Source organism: Melanerpes formicivorus, unplaced genomic scaffold (genome assembly GCF_026170545.1).
Source record: "Melanerpes formicivorus ecotype bairdi unplaced genomic scaffold, bMelFor1.0.p_v2 SCAF_3, whole genome shotgun sequence".
Taxonomy (NCBI): Eukaryota; Metazoa; Chordata; class Aves; order Piciformes; family Picidae; genus Melanerpes; species Melanerpes formicivorus.
Window position 1 is genome coordinate 17,170,840 of NW_027142355.1, and position 13,996 is coordinate 17,184,835.

Genomic DNA, 13,996 nt, shown 5'->3' on the forward strand with positions numbered 1-13,996 from the left:
AAGTGGCTGGGAATTAAGTTTCTGAAGGGTTAGTCAACACATATACAATGTCACTATCATTGTCAAACTTTTAAATATAACATAACGATCAGACTTTTAGATGAATAACAAAATCTTGCAGAAAAATGCTACTAAGGATCATATTCAATGAGAACAAGCTACACTTTTTTTCTTGTGAAGTAGGAACTACTTTGGTACATTCCAAATTAATTTGCCTTTCTGAGCAGTTGAATGGCATTTTTTTTCCTGAAAGTTTGCTTACTGTGAGTTTTTAATATTGGACAAATTTAATTCTAGTTCAGATCTTGATGGGAGGATCTTCTTGAGACAAGAGGAACAAGGAGAGTTAGAAAAGTTGCAAGTCAGAAAAGATTGTTTAAAACCAGCAAATGCAGCCTTTTAAACTAACGCTAAAAATAGTCTAATGTAGGATTTATTTGTGCCATTCTAGTGTCAATTTCAATACTTCATACAGCTATTTTGCATGAGAAGTTTTCCATTTGCAAGTATTTTCTATTCTTAAACTTCCTTGCATTTAATATTCTTATTTGAAAATATTAAACTTAGTGCTTTACAAAGTCCCGTTGGTTACCAAAATCAATCAGAACTCAAAAGAAAACTGTGATTAAAAAATAAATAAATAAAAAAATATTTATAGCTAGCAAGATTACATTTGATTGCACAGAACAGAAATTGTATTTTGTGTTTTGTTGACAGAGGAATTAAAGAAGAGAAGACTCCAGGGGGATCTTAGAAGGCATCCTACAGGAAGGCCGGAGAGGGACTTTCCTTAAGGGTGTCTAGCAATAGGACAAGGTTTTAAACTGAGGAAAAGTAGGCTCAGAATGGATCTTAGGAAGAAATTTTTCAGTACGAGAATGGCGAGACTCTGGAACAGGTCACTCAGGTAGGTTGTGGATACATCCTCCCAGGGGTGTTCAAGGCCAGGTTGGATGTGGCCTTGAGCAGCTGAGTGTAGTTGAGCGGATCCTTGCCCATGGCAAGGAGGTTGGAGTAGATGATCTCTGAGGTCTCTTCCAACCTAAGCCATTCAACGATTCTATGATGTCTACATTACATAAAAAAATATTAAAGAGGGAAAAAGTACTTTGGTTTACTGAACTGTTCAATTTGTATCTGAATTTTGTTTTATCAAAATTAAATGTTTTGTGTCCACAAAAACTGCTTATAGATAAGCCTTTTCCTCCTTCTTCTGGTCTCTGTTTTGTCATTAATGTCGTGTGTTAAAATATTTATGTTGATTTACAATATATTAATTTCTACAGGGTTACTCAACCTAAGCACAGCTCCTCAGTAAACATAAGAAGAGAGTAATAAGAGTATTTATATAATATAGTACAGCTGTTGTAAATATATGTTAAATTTACACCAGGGTAATGTTTTCATGTAGATATGCTGAACTACATGTATGTTAATTTGTGAGTTCAAAGATGACTAAGATGGAGTACTGCATCCAGCTCTGGAATCCTCAATATAGGAATGACACGGATCTGATGAAGCAGTTCCTGAGGAGGGCCAAGAAAATAGATCAGGGGGCTGGAACATCTCTCCTGTGAGGACACACTGAGGGAGCTGGAGGTGTTCAAGGTGCATGTAGATCTGGTGCTTCAGGATATAGCTTAGTGGTAATGGTAGTTGGGTTATGGCTGGACTCAGTGATCTTAAGGGTCTTTTCCAACGTTAATGACTCTGCTATTCTGGAAAGTGACTTTTTGGTGACCGTACATCCAGCAACTGTATTTATTTAAGACACTATCATAAACTCAATCCATCTGAGTTGAGAGCCCAACAAGAACCCTAGCTAAAAGTACTTGTACATATGAGATAAGCAAATGCAATAGTAAAAAGATGTAAAGATTGTATACTTTAATGTACCATGCCCAGGCATCACAGAGTATTCCTCCAATGTCCATTGTATTTTGGTACTGCAAACCACTGTGCACTGTGCACCTTAACATCACAACTATTCCCTTTAGGGATTAAGAATTATGAAAGCACTCCAATTTAAAAAATCAAACTCCAACATCTGGAAGGTAAATAAATAAATAAATAAATACTGGAAAAAATGATTAAGCAGGAACTTTGCCTTAGTTTCAATTTTACTGCTGGAAATTGAAAATCATGCAATGGGTTGGAGAAGATGACCTGTTTCTAAGTATTGAGGAGTTGCCTGTAAAACATTGAACTAATTATCAAAATTTTCACTGAACAGGAGTCATTGATTTTATCATTTAGAATCATCCCATACAGAGAATAAAAGCAAAAAGCAGGAAGACATAAAGAAGTTCTGTTAGGATCAGATTCTGAATTGTAGCAAGGGAGAAAGGGAGTGGGAGGAAGAAAGCCACTTACTACTTTTTCTCTCACTGTTTCCACATGGTCAGCTCCTGGCAAAGGTGCTGTTTGAACAGGAATTCCTTCTTCCTGAGCTTTTTCATCTTTCAAGGCCATTTGTGAAATTTCAGTTGTCAAACTCTCTTTCTTAACATCCTCTTGCTGCTTAGCTTGCAGTCTTTTATAAGGTGCATCACCTTCTGCTTTCTGTTCAGCAACATGGTCTTTAGTCTCAGCTGTGACTTGTTCTTTTTTATCCTCTGGATGTGGTGAGATCTTTTCTGGGAGCACAAGTTTTTTGTTGTCTTCGAATGTGCTTAGAGATTTCTTTTGGTCTGTACTTACTGCAGGAATTTTATCTGCTGAAAGAGTCTTGGACAGTTTCCCTTGCTGAAGTTTTGATTCTTCTTTTTGAGCTTCCTGTTGAATTTTCTTCACTGATGAAGTTTTCATGGTTTTTTCACGTTGAAATTCTGAATCTTCTTTATGAATTTCATGTTGGATTTTATCAGCTGAAACTGTCTTTGACAATTTGACCTCCTGAAGTTGTGCACCTTCCTTCTGATCTGCAGGCTGGATTTTGTCAGCAGATAACGCCTTTGCCATTTTTGTCTGTTGAAGTTTTGGATCTTCTTTCTGAATTCCATGTAATATTTTGTCAGCTGAGGGTACCTTTGCCAATTTTGCCTCTTGAAGTTTTATGTCTTCCTTCTGAACTCCATGCAAAATTTTATCAGCTGAGGAAGTTTTTGACATTTTTGTGTCTTGAAATTTTGCATCTTCCTTCTGAACCCCATGCAAAATTTTATCAGATGAGGCTGCCTTTGTCAGTTTTATTTGCTGGAGTCTTGGGTCTTCCTTCTGAGAAATACGCTGGATTTTATCAGCTGAGGGTGTCTTAAAAAGTTTTTCCTGCTTAAGTTTTGCATCTTCTTTTTGAATTCCTTGTTGAATTTTATCAGCTGACAATGTTTTTTCCAGTCTTCCCTTTGGAACTTCCTTCTGAATGCCTGGTTCTTCTTTTGGTTTTGCTGCTGCTGGAGTAGGCGGTGTGGAAGTCTTCTGAGGGGAATGTGAGACAGCAGGCATAGGCTGTTTTTGAGGAGTAGCAGGTGGTTTGGATGGTGGTTGTGAAGGACCTGTTTTTGGAAGTGGCATCTTGCCCATATCCCCAAGCTGTCCTGACATTGCCCTTTGGGTCTGGCAGTTTAAGCACAGCCATTCCTGTACCTGCAATACAACAAGGACAAGAAGTTACTTATTTGAGAACAGTAAAATCATACAGTGTTTTCAACTGATACTGATACTGCTGCTTACTTCTAAGCTGAAAGCTATGCACACTGCTCTTCCTGCTCTTGCAGGAAGATCCATAACGAGGCTGATGAAAGACCTCATTTTTCTCTACAACTACCTGAAAGGACATTGTGGAGAGGCTGGTGTTGGTCTCTTCTCACAGGTAATAAGAGATAAAACAAGAGGGAATGGCCTCAAGCTGCGACTAGGTAGGTTCTGACTGGACATTAGGGAAAAAAAATTCACAGAAAGAGTGGTCAGGCATTGGAATGTGCTGCCCAGGGAGGTGGTTGAGTCACAGAAATGAAGTGTGACAGGTTCCAGACAGTCAGGTTGAACAAATATAAAAATACACTGTGAAAAGTAACAGCAATTAAATTGTTCCAAAGTATTGATGATCTTTGTGTACAAAGTTTGCTTATAGATTTCTAACATCTCTTGTTTTCTAAAGCCTCTATAACCTTTCAATAGTTCCCTCTAATTTTTTAAAGCTGAGTACAGGGAGACCAGTTGAGACTCATGGGTCTTCAGAAGCTACCTTCCTCTCTTGAATTTGTGTAAAAGTTTAACATGTCTGTAACCCAAAAGGAAGATTGCTTGTTTGCTTTCTTTACTACTAAGTTCTTGCTGCACACTGGTTTCTTTTACTCTTCTTTCCAGAAAATCAGGAAAAGGATGAATGCTTATACCTGTGCAAAAGATCTTGCTGCCAGTTGCCTAGCTACTACATGAGAGGACTAATCAGGCAGTTTCCAGTGAGTTTTGTGGAAATATCAAAAGGAAAATTTAAACACAGAAAAGTAGTAAAAGAAAAAATCTCAGAAACATTTGGATACTGAAATAGATAATGGAGCTCTACTGCACTAGTGCAAAATAAAATGTCTCTGCTGTACATTAAAATCTTTGTATGCTTGTTTGTAACGCCTTTTACAGGCACTCCTTGGAGGTGGTCAAAGCCAGGTTCAGATGAGGCCTTCAGTAACCTGGTTGAGTGGAAGACGTCCTTGCCCACAGCAGGGAGGTTGAACTACATGAGCTTTAAAGTCCCATCCAGCCTAAACCATTCTATGAATCTATGACAAAGTATTTGTTGATATAATCCAATTTATTGACTGAATCAGATTAGACTATGATCATGCATTCCCACATTCACTATGGTGATTTCTATTCTGTAATCATTTGCTGTCGACATTTGTTTGTGTACAATCTCACCATTATAAAAAAATTGAGGCTGAAGTACACACTATGGACACCATACCTTTAACTCTGAAGCAATCTCAATCTCTGTCCTGGATTTGGCATTAATAAGCCAGCCAAACCTGATTGGTCACTGCTCTTTCTCCTCCCTCCCCATTTCAGGGTCCAGGTTTGAGGTCCAGGAGCCAAAAGGTAGGTGCCGTTAAGGCTGCCTGGAGGGGGTGAAAGTTGGACCTCATGCCTCACATTTCAGAGATGCAACTGCACATGTCAGAGGCTATGAGAGACAGCATGTGCAGTTTTGCCTGCCATACAATATTTTGAACTGATCGGTGGGACTTGAGTAGGTAATCTGCCATTGGGCTGTCCAGTTTTCAAAAAGGGAATTTATAGGGGAAGATTTCAGAGCCCATATCTCTTTAACTTCTCTCTCTTATCTCTCTCATCTTCTCTCCCTGCCCCATTCATTAATGGGATTCAAGGTGGCAACAAGCACCTACTTCCTGCCCCTGTCTTCAGGGCAATTAGCTGCTTCTGTGCTGGCAGCATAGTGTTTGAGTCACATACCTCCATCACAGCAGCCTGTGCTCTCTCTCACTTCCTCTAATTCTGGATACTACCTTTTGGATTATTCCTGCCCTTTGGATTACAGATGTGAACTCAGCGAGTTAAAAGCTCAGTGGTTTGTGAGTAACTTACATCAATTTACCTGGTTACTTCTAAGGTTTATAAGCTTGTTTACCTGTTGGTTAGCTATGTTGTGAACCCAAGGAGGTCCATCTGGCTGCCCGGGGCAGCATTGCTATTTGTTTTTGTGGATATAAGTGTTTTCTAGTTTGTTCCTCTGTATTCCAAGTTCTGATTTTCCTAGACAATGTTTATTAGCATCCTATTGTGTGTACTCAACCTATCATTGACCGGGCAAATGAACTTGGATCAAATTGGCTTGGGAAAATAATATTTAATATTTAATAAAAAATATTAATATTTTATCCTATTTCCATCTTATCAGTGTGATCAAGACTATATCAACTGTGCTGTGGATATCTCTTTCTCCACAAGGATACCAATTATTTTGTTACTTCCAAAAATTTCCTTCAGCAGCTTTGACATAGCTGAATTTTTGGGAAGTCTCTCCTCATCTTTGCTTTTGCTGATCTTCAAGATAGAGTTTCCTATGCTCATCAGAGTATTTTTCCTCACTGGATGTTCTGTTTGGATAGTTTTTCTGTTATTTCATTGAGTGGTTTATTCATATAAGATCTTGGAGACATGCTGTATAAGTTTAGGGGGAAAAAAAAATCTAAATCCATGAAAAATAGGGATCCAAGATAAAGCTGTCTTAAGATCTCAGAGCAAGTAGGTTGTATTATTATTTATACCAGAGCATGCTAAATATGTTTTTATGAAAGAAATTCAAATCTACACTTAGTGAAAATGAAGATGGCAAATTTGAGCAACAAGAAAAATATTTTAGTGTCTGCCTGTTTTGGTCTCCTCCCTGTTTTGTTTGAGGTAATTAGGGAGAAAAAGCATGCTTTTCTTTTCATAGAAATATTCAAGTTTTAGAATTAGCACATGATTTGATAAATAATCTGTGTTGCAATGTGATTGCTTTAGATAGTGAAATCAGAGGTATATTATTTTTACAGAGGCTTATTTCTTAATGCTTTTTCTATTCCTGTGTTGGTCTTATGATTTTGTTTTTACTGAGAGCAGTGAGGAGGAAGAATTATGAAGGGATAAAGATATGATCTAACTGTGACAAAGGTTTCTATACAAAAATAAACCATTTGCCTTCTGAAGTGACTTAGAGGTGTTTTATGGAAAGAAGGTTGCTTTACCTTAATATAAATACATATATGTATTTTACATATATGTCTAAGCATACTTATATATGTTTACTTTTATAAATATATATGTATTTTGAGTTACTCCAGTTTACCAGTTAGCATCTGCCAAGAGTAGTTAATGAATTTATCACCATACTGCAATAAAAAGTCCTTGACTGGCAGAGAGATGGAATAGTTTCCCATTCTTTTCAACTTGCAATTATCTGACATTGTGGTACGCAAATAAAAGAGCAAAGGAACAGCAGTACTTAAGCTCTTGCATGGCAGCTGAAAAATAGATTTACAAAGAATGTTAGATGTATGCCCTTTTCATGGTGTCATTTGCTTATTATGAAACTGAAGGAGGAGAACATTTTGACATAATTACTTTGTTCTGTCCAGAAATATGGGGTCATAAAGATTGCTGAAAATACAAAGAGAGAGCCATGGACTCAGAATTTCAAAGCACACTGCGATCACTTGTGATGCCAATAGTAATGCCTGCTGCCAATTCGTGAATCAAAGTGTGTGAAGAATTCTGTAAAGAACTAAGATTTATCTAGTGAAGATTGCTGAAAGAAGATGATGTCCATTTTCCAAGTCCTAATAAATTTTGGTTGACAGGCTAACTGAAAAGATAGCATTAGCAAAAAGCATGCTTTCAGGGCATGAGGTTAACTGAGGAAAAGACAAGTCTAAAACTGAGGCGTATGACTTCATGGTACACAATGTGATTTTACAGAGAACCACTCTGACTGAAAATAAGGAGCTAGAGCTCTAGTGATACAAGAAGATTTTTGTGGGTTCTTTTGTGATCAAATACCCACATGTTTATAAAAACTTAGATTGGAATTTGAAACCATAGCTTGGGAAAGGTATTTGCCATATTTGTATAGCAACACTAAAAAAATAAGGTAGTAAATACATGCAGGTATAACGAAAGTCCAAGAGGACAATGGCAAGGTTCATTAAATCTCTGCATACCTTGACCATTTGAGGTTGTTTCACTAGCCTCACATGCATCTGTATGGCAAGAAGGCAAGAGTGAGACTTCATCTCTTGAAAAGATTTAGTGCAGATTGAAAATTTGCTCATCATCACCTTGTTTTGTTCAAATTAATTGCCATTATTTTCATTTATAACAGACTTGTTCTACTATATGCTAAGCATAAAGCTGAGTACTTTATGTGACTTGAAGTAATTTACAGCAGGGAAAAGATATTGAAAAGCAACAGTGAGCAAAGCTGAGAGAAAACAGTGGCTGAGTAACTACTTTAGTTTCAAAATTATACCATTACTAAAGTTGCTAAAGTTATTATGAGTGGTTCAAAGAAATGAGTCTGAAGGATTTAAATGAGGAAGTGACTTGATGAACCTGAGAAGGAACAAGTGTATGAGCAGTGAGTAGGCTGGAGCTGAGGAGATACTAAATGGGATCTACATAACCGTCAGAGCTAGGAGAAGTAATAAAAGCTAAATGTAGATGTGTAGAAAAGAAATAAACACAGGGATGCTAGAAACCAAATTTGGATATATTATAAGGAAATAAATAGAAATTATGTCAGAAATGACACTGTGGGAAGAACATGCATTTAATATATAAAGTAATGCTCTTTTAAAATATTCATATGTGAAATTGAGCAAAATCCTGAACCATGGATTTTTTTTAATTATTTTTTAATTTTTATTTTCAGCTGAAACTAAAGATGGTTAAGGCTAGACAATGAGAAGCTTAATAAGATTTAATATTGGGTTATTCTCATGACCTTATATCAACAGAAGCTATATTAGCACAGATAATAATATTATTTCTGTTTGCACTGTGAAAGGAGTATTTTTAAGGTTGATTGGAGAAGGCAAAACCTACTCCCTTTTCAGTGGGATTAAAAGCTTTTGGGTCTTCCAATAAATTTAATTTAAAAATTAATCTACTTTAATCATTTGGTCAAATTTCTGTAGCAGTCTTTACAATCTTTCTGAAAAAAGGATCAAGGGTACTACAAGAATGGATCGCTTTTCTGTGATCTATTTCTGATAAATATTATTGAGTATATTTCATCACTTAGAGACTCCTGATAATACTAATACAATGATATTCTGTGAGCCAACTTTGTTTCCTGGTGTAGTACTTCTATTTTAAGTTTGTAAAAGACAATTCACAGCATACTTAGACCTTTCAATATTGCTTTCTAGAAAAAAAATGTTGCTTCCTGTAGAAATGGAGGAAAGTAGCAAAAAGAAACAAACAAACAAAAAAAGTAATTTTTAGCTGTCTTGCTTATGTAACGTTTTTCAGAAAAACTACATTTATTTGAAGCACTTTAAGTTCTAAGGATGAGGATAATTCCCTGGAGAACTGTTTTCATAGAATGATAGAATTGTTTGGGTTGGAATGGACCTCCAAAGGTCATCTAGTCCAATCTCTCTGCACTGAGGAAGGACATCTTCTACCAGACCAGGTTGATCAGAACTTTGTTGAGCCTGACAAGGGATGAGGCCTCAACCACCTCCCTGGGCAAACAATTCCAGTGTTCCTAACATCCAATCTAAATTTCCTCTTCTCTGATTTCAAACCATTGTTCCTCACCCTATCACTACAGGCCTTTGTAAACAGACTTGCTGCAGCCTTCTTGCAGGCTCTCTTCAGGTGCTGTAAAGCTGCTATTAGGTCTTCCTGGAGCCTTCCCTTCTCCAGACTGAACAATCCTAGATGGTGCTGGACTGATAACAACAGTGTAAGAGTTTTAAAATGTGTCTGACAGGTCACCTGTATGTCTAAAGTGCTGGTACATCTCAAGAAATTCTTATCTAACCTGTTATTATCCTGTCAAACAAAGCTCAATGATCTCCACAAGACCCTTTCAACTGCAACCAAAATGTGATTCTGTGAATGTGCTAAAAACATCCTGGCAACAGAAACTGTAATGTTTAATTCAGTAAGGATGTTTCAAAATCTAAAATCTTAAATAAAAAGTTCCCATTTATAGAGTGGTAAAGTAAGTCCTTCCTAATTTCCTAAAATTTTGCTTTGGTCCCAGACCAAAAACTGAAAATAGTCATGGAACCTTATCAGCTACTTTGCTGTGTCTAGCATTCTCTTTTTCTCCCACACCAAGTGCTAAAGGAAAAAAGTTGTAAATATTGCAGCAGATTACCAGAAAAGAACAGATGAACTGGTGTTCCTCTCATGTGCCAGGAATTATCTGCTCCTTAGTTTTAATAGGGTTGGGGCTGATGAATATTCAATTCAAGTACGAACAGATGAAATACAGAATATGACAACACAATATGATCTATTTCCTCAATGAAAGTTCAGAAATGTGTATGCCTTTACTTCAAGATCCATCCCAGCACCTTCAGAAAAAGCTCAAATTCTGTGTCTTTTTAGCAACTGCTCTCTTGTTTGGGAATTTTTATTTTATTAGCTAAATTTGACAGCTAGTGGGATTTTTATGTGTACAGAGTTCAAATATAGTGTATATAGGGGAATCATCCTAAAGACAAAGAAGTAAATGGAAGAGACTTGAAGTATTTCAGTGGAATTGGGATGATTGCAACGTATGTACACTTTGAGAAATTCTAGACTACAATGAAAATCCACAAACATAATCTGAGATGGAATAATTTATTTCTTTTTTCCACAACCATGCAATGAAAGACTCAGTGTAGCTCCTGTAAACAATTATATTTCATACTCACATATGATAACATTCAGAGGTCTCCAGGTACTATCGCAATCTAAATTTGAAATAATACTAACCTCTACTTCACACAACAACTCTGTAAGCCTATGGGTTGAATCTTTTAATTAGTGACTATATTAAATTGATTTTAGAAAAGCCTGTTAACAGTCAATGGTTTATCAAGGGAGAGTTTAAAAGTCTGTATTGTAATAAATGCTGTCTTGATCTTCCCTCTCTACCAAAGAGTTATTAAAATATATATCCTACTGTTGATTTCTTTAGTTCTAATGGATAATATCTACCTTATGTCCGTAATTTATGTTTTTACCTTTTCATACAAGCTTCCCTGAGTCTATACTATGGGTTTGTTTTAGAATACATATTACCATCTATTTATTTTTGTATTTCAAATGTGAAGACCTGAAGAATTGCATACATGGAGTGGCATTTAGTTTTGAGCATTGGGTTTTCTATTAAAGTGTAAAACTTCAAGTTTTTTCAGAGTGCTTCTGCAGTTAACTGCTGTCCTCTAGTTAAAGAAAAACCTCATCCCTATCACCCAAAGTCAGTGAACCCTTCTTTTATGGTGATGAACTCCACAAAAGGTTAGAGGATCCACTGTACTCACAACAGTTTCCTCCTCTGGCAGGACACTATGCATCTTCCCTAGTTACATTGGTAGTCACAGGTATTCATGATTCATAGATTGACTTAGGTTGGAAAGGACCTTAAAGATCACCTAGTTCCAGCCTCGCTGCCATGGGCAGGGACATCTTCCAGTCTGGCCTTGAACACCTGCGTGGAGGGGGCCGGCACAGCCACCTTGGGCAACCTGTTCCAGTGTCTCACCACCATTACTGTAAAGAATTTCTTCCTAATATCCAGTCTAACTCTCCCATGCTCAAGTTTCAATACATTCCCTCTCATCCTATCACTACAAGCCCTTGTAAAAAGTCCTTTCCCAGCATTCTTGTAGGCCCCTTCAGGTAACTTAAAAGACAAACGAATTTTTAGAAACTAAGACACCAATCAGACACACACAAATTAGACTTCTTTTTAATATATATTTTTTAAAGTCTTTAAGATATTTTTTAATATTGAATTTTACAACAAAATATGCATGGAAATCAGATGCAGAGATCTCTCTGTCCCTACACAGTTATTTAAGTCATGAGTTATATTACCTGCTTATATTAAGCAGTTTTTCAATTAACAATGTCTGTCCCAGCAAGTTTTCAACATTGTTATTATGATATCTCACTTTCCACTCAAAAAAAGATGCTGGTGATTAAGTGTTTACTTGCAGGATAAGAAGGCAATAATTAAATTCATAAATATATTTCAGCATATATCTGGCAATCATAGCCAGGTGACAACTGTTGCAGTAACATTCTCTCCCATAGGCTCTTTAAAGGAGATTAACAATTAGATGACTAAAGCAATTTCAATTTACTTATATCCATGACAAATGAGCATGCTGTTGTTTATTAATTAATAGCAGTGTATGACCTCTATTTATATCATTCTTAATTTGCTTTGACAGTACAGACCAAAGAAATGCAGGATTGTGTTTCTGTCTGAAGTAATAATTTTATAGTAAAGATAGCTTTTAATAACTAGCTATTTACAAACTAGTTTACTCTGCTTTAAAGATGTTAGGATATTGTCATCTTTCTCATGATTATCTATAGATGCTGAGTAGTCTCAGTATCTTCCTTTGTACCTTTTGTCCCTCTCAAGAGTTTTCTGTGCCTTCTAGCAGCTGAATCAGAATACCCCATAAAACCGGTCAGCAGAGAGTGAGTATACCCATCCCATCATTGCTATTATTTGTTTTGAACTGACATAATATCTAGTGTCATGGATGGCACTGAAACAACAAACAATTCCATCCCCTGAAGAGTTTGCTGTCTTTTCAGTCCTCTGTTCAATGCTGACCTTTTAAGGAGAGTCCAGAGAAATTTCTTTTTGTTCAAAAACTAGGGCTTAGCTATGGAACCAGATGAGATGAATTTTGGAGAAAAAAGGAGAAATATTTTTACTGTTTCAGAATTTCCAGTGTCCAGTGGATCTTTATCACATCTCAGAATATATGTTTGATGATAAACTACAAAGACAACCTTTGTAACACAACTTTAATGGAACATACTAATAAAGAGCTCCACCATTCTCTATAAAATTCTTTTCATTTTGCTCATCCCCAATAGAAATGCAGAGCAGAGACGACTGATATGCATCATTATTCCAGAAAGTTGTTTTGCATTTTGTTTGCTCTTGGAAACCAATCAATCCCAAAACTAACATGTGCAGTTCATTTTTACAATATGCTTTGCAAAACCAAAAATCTCTGCTAACACAGACTGAAATGTGTCTGCCTTTTGTTCATATTTAGTTTATTACAGTGTGAATAGTTCTTCTGATTAAGAGGGAGCTGCATGCTAGTTCATATAATTGGAAGTGGCTGACCTACACTTGAAATGAAATACTATGGAGGAGGATAGAAATACTTGCACAGATCACAGAATGGTATAGGGGTTGGAAGAAACATCTGAACATCAAGTCCAACTCCCCTGAAGGATCACCTAAAGCAGATCACACAGGAACAAGTCCAGGTGAACCTTGAAAGTCTCCAAATGGTGACTTTGCTACCTTTCTGGGAAGCCTGTTCCACTCCTCTCCCACACTCAAAGTAAAGAAGTTCCTTCTAATGTTTAGATGCAACTTCCTGTGTGAACATGGGGATGCCCATTACTTCTGAGGTACCGTTTTGACACCTCCAGAACCATTAGCAGCAGGTAGGTGCAGCTGCATCTTGGACCAGACACAATTCTTTAAAGAGGCAAAATCCAAAGCAAGATTAAACTTCCTTCTGCCCCACTATAGTCATATTTGCCATCTACAAAAACAGTGGCTGGTTTTGCAGCATATGGGTCAGACCACCTTATCATTAGGTGTGACCATTTTCACTGATAAGAAGCAAATTGCCAAGCTTTGAGGCAACACAGTCCAAAGTCCAGGGAACGGCAGAGGGATTGATGAGATGTATGAGGAAAAGGGGAAAACAAAGATTTCAGTGTCTTAGCTCCTGATTATTTTGAGATATATGCTGATTATGTCTCAAGAAGACTGCTGTGGACTTGGTTTAACTACTACTAATCTTTTCTGCATGTCCTTCTCATTGATCTCACCTTATGCTTTCCTGTTTACAATTTTGCCCTGATACAGCAGGAAATGCAGGAAAGATTGGCTTACAAAGACATATGCCATGAAGTCTGCAAGATAATCCTGTCAAATATTGTAACTCAAGAAAGGGGTGCATGCTATGTACTTCCATAATTTGGCAACTATGTACATGGAAAATTAAAAATACAACATTTTTATTGGAAAATTGCAGAAAATATTAATTAAAATTTCTTCTCAGTATTTCTTGCAGTATCATGCTTGCAATCTGTTTTAAAGCATAACATACTGTGATGCCACAGTATGATTTAAAGCAGATTTTTTTTTTAGGATTTAATGTGAAAATAAGTCCAATGTAATCCACCAATCATACATAATAGGCTTGAATTTGCTTTCAAGAGATGCTACGAGTAAAATTACACAAATACCAAATAATCAAAATCCATGTGAGCCTCC

The 13,996-nt window shown here is 36.6% G+C and overlaps 1 protein-coding gene across 3 annotated transcripts in view; it reads right to left on the reverse strand.

Annotated features, from left to right (window-relative positions):
* The window catches only part of PCLO (piccolo presynaptic cytomatrix protein), a 353,643-nt gene that overhangs the window by 187,209 nt on the left and 152,438 nt on the right, over positions 1-13,996 (reverse strand). For all 3 annotated transcript variants that reach the window (XM_068167826.1, XM_068167817.1, XM_068167810.1), the window contains exon 4: positions 2,374-3,585. In XM_068167826.1, the coding sequence (XP_068023927.1) occupies positions 2,374-3,585 (1,212 nt within the window). The remainder of the gene's footprint in view (positions 1-2,373; positions 3,586-13,996) is intronic.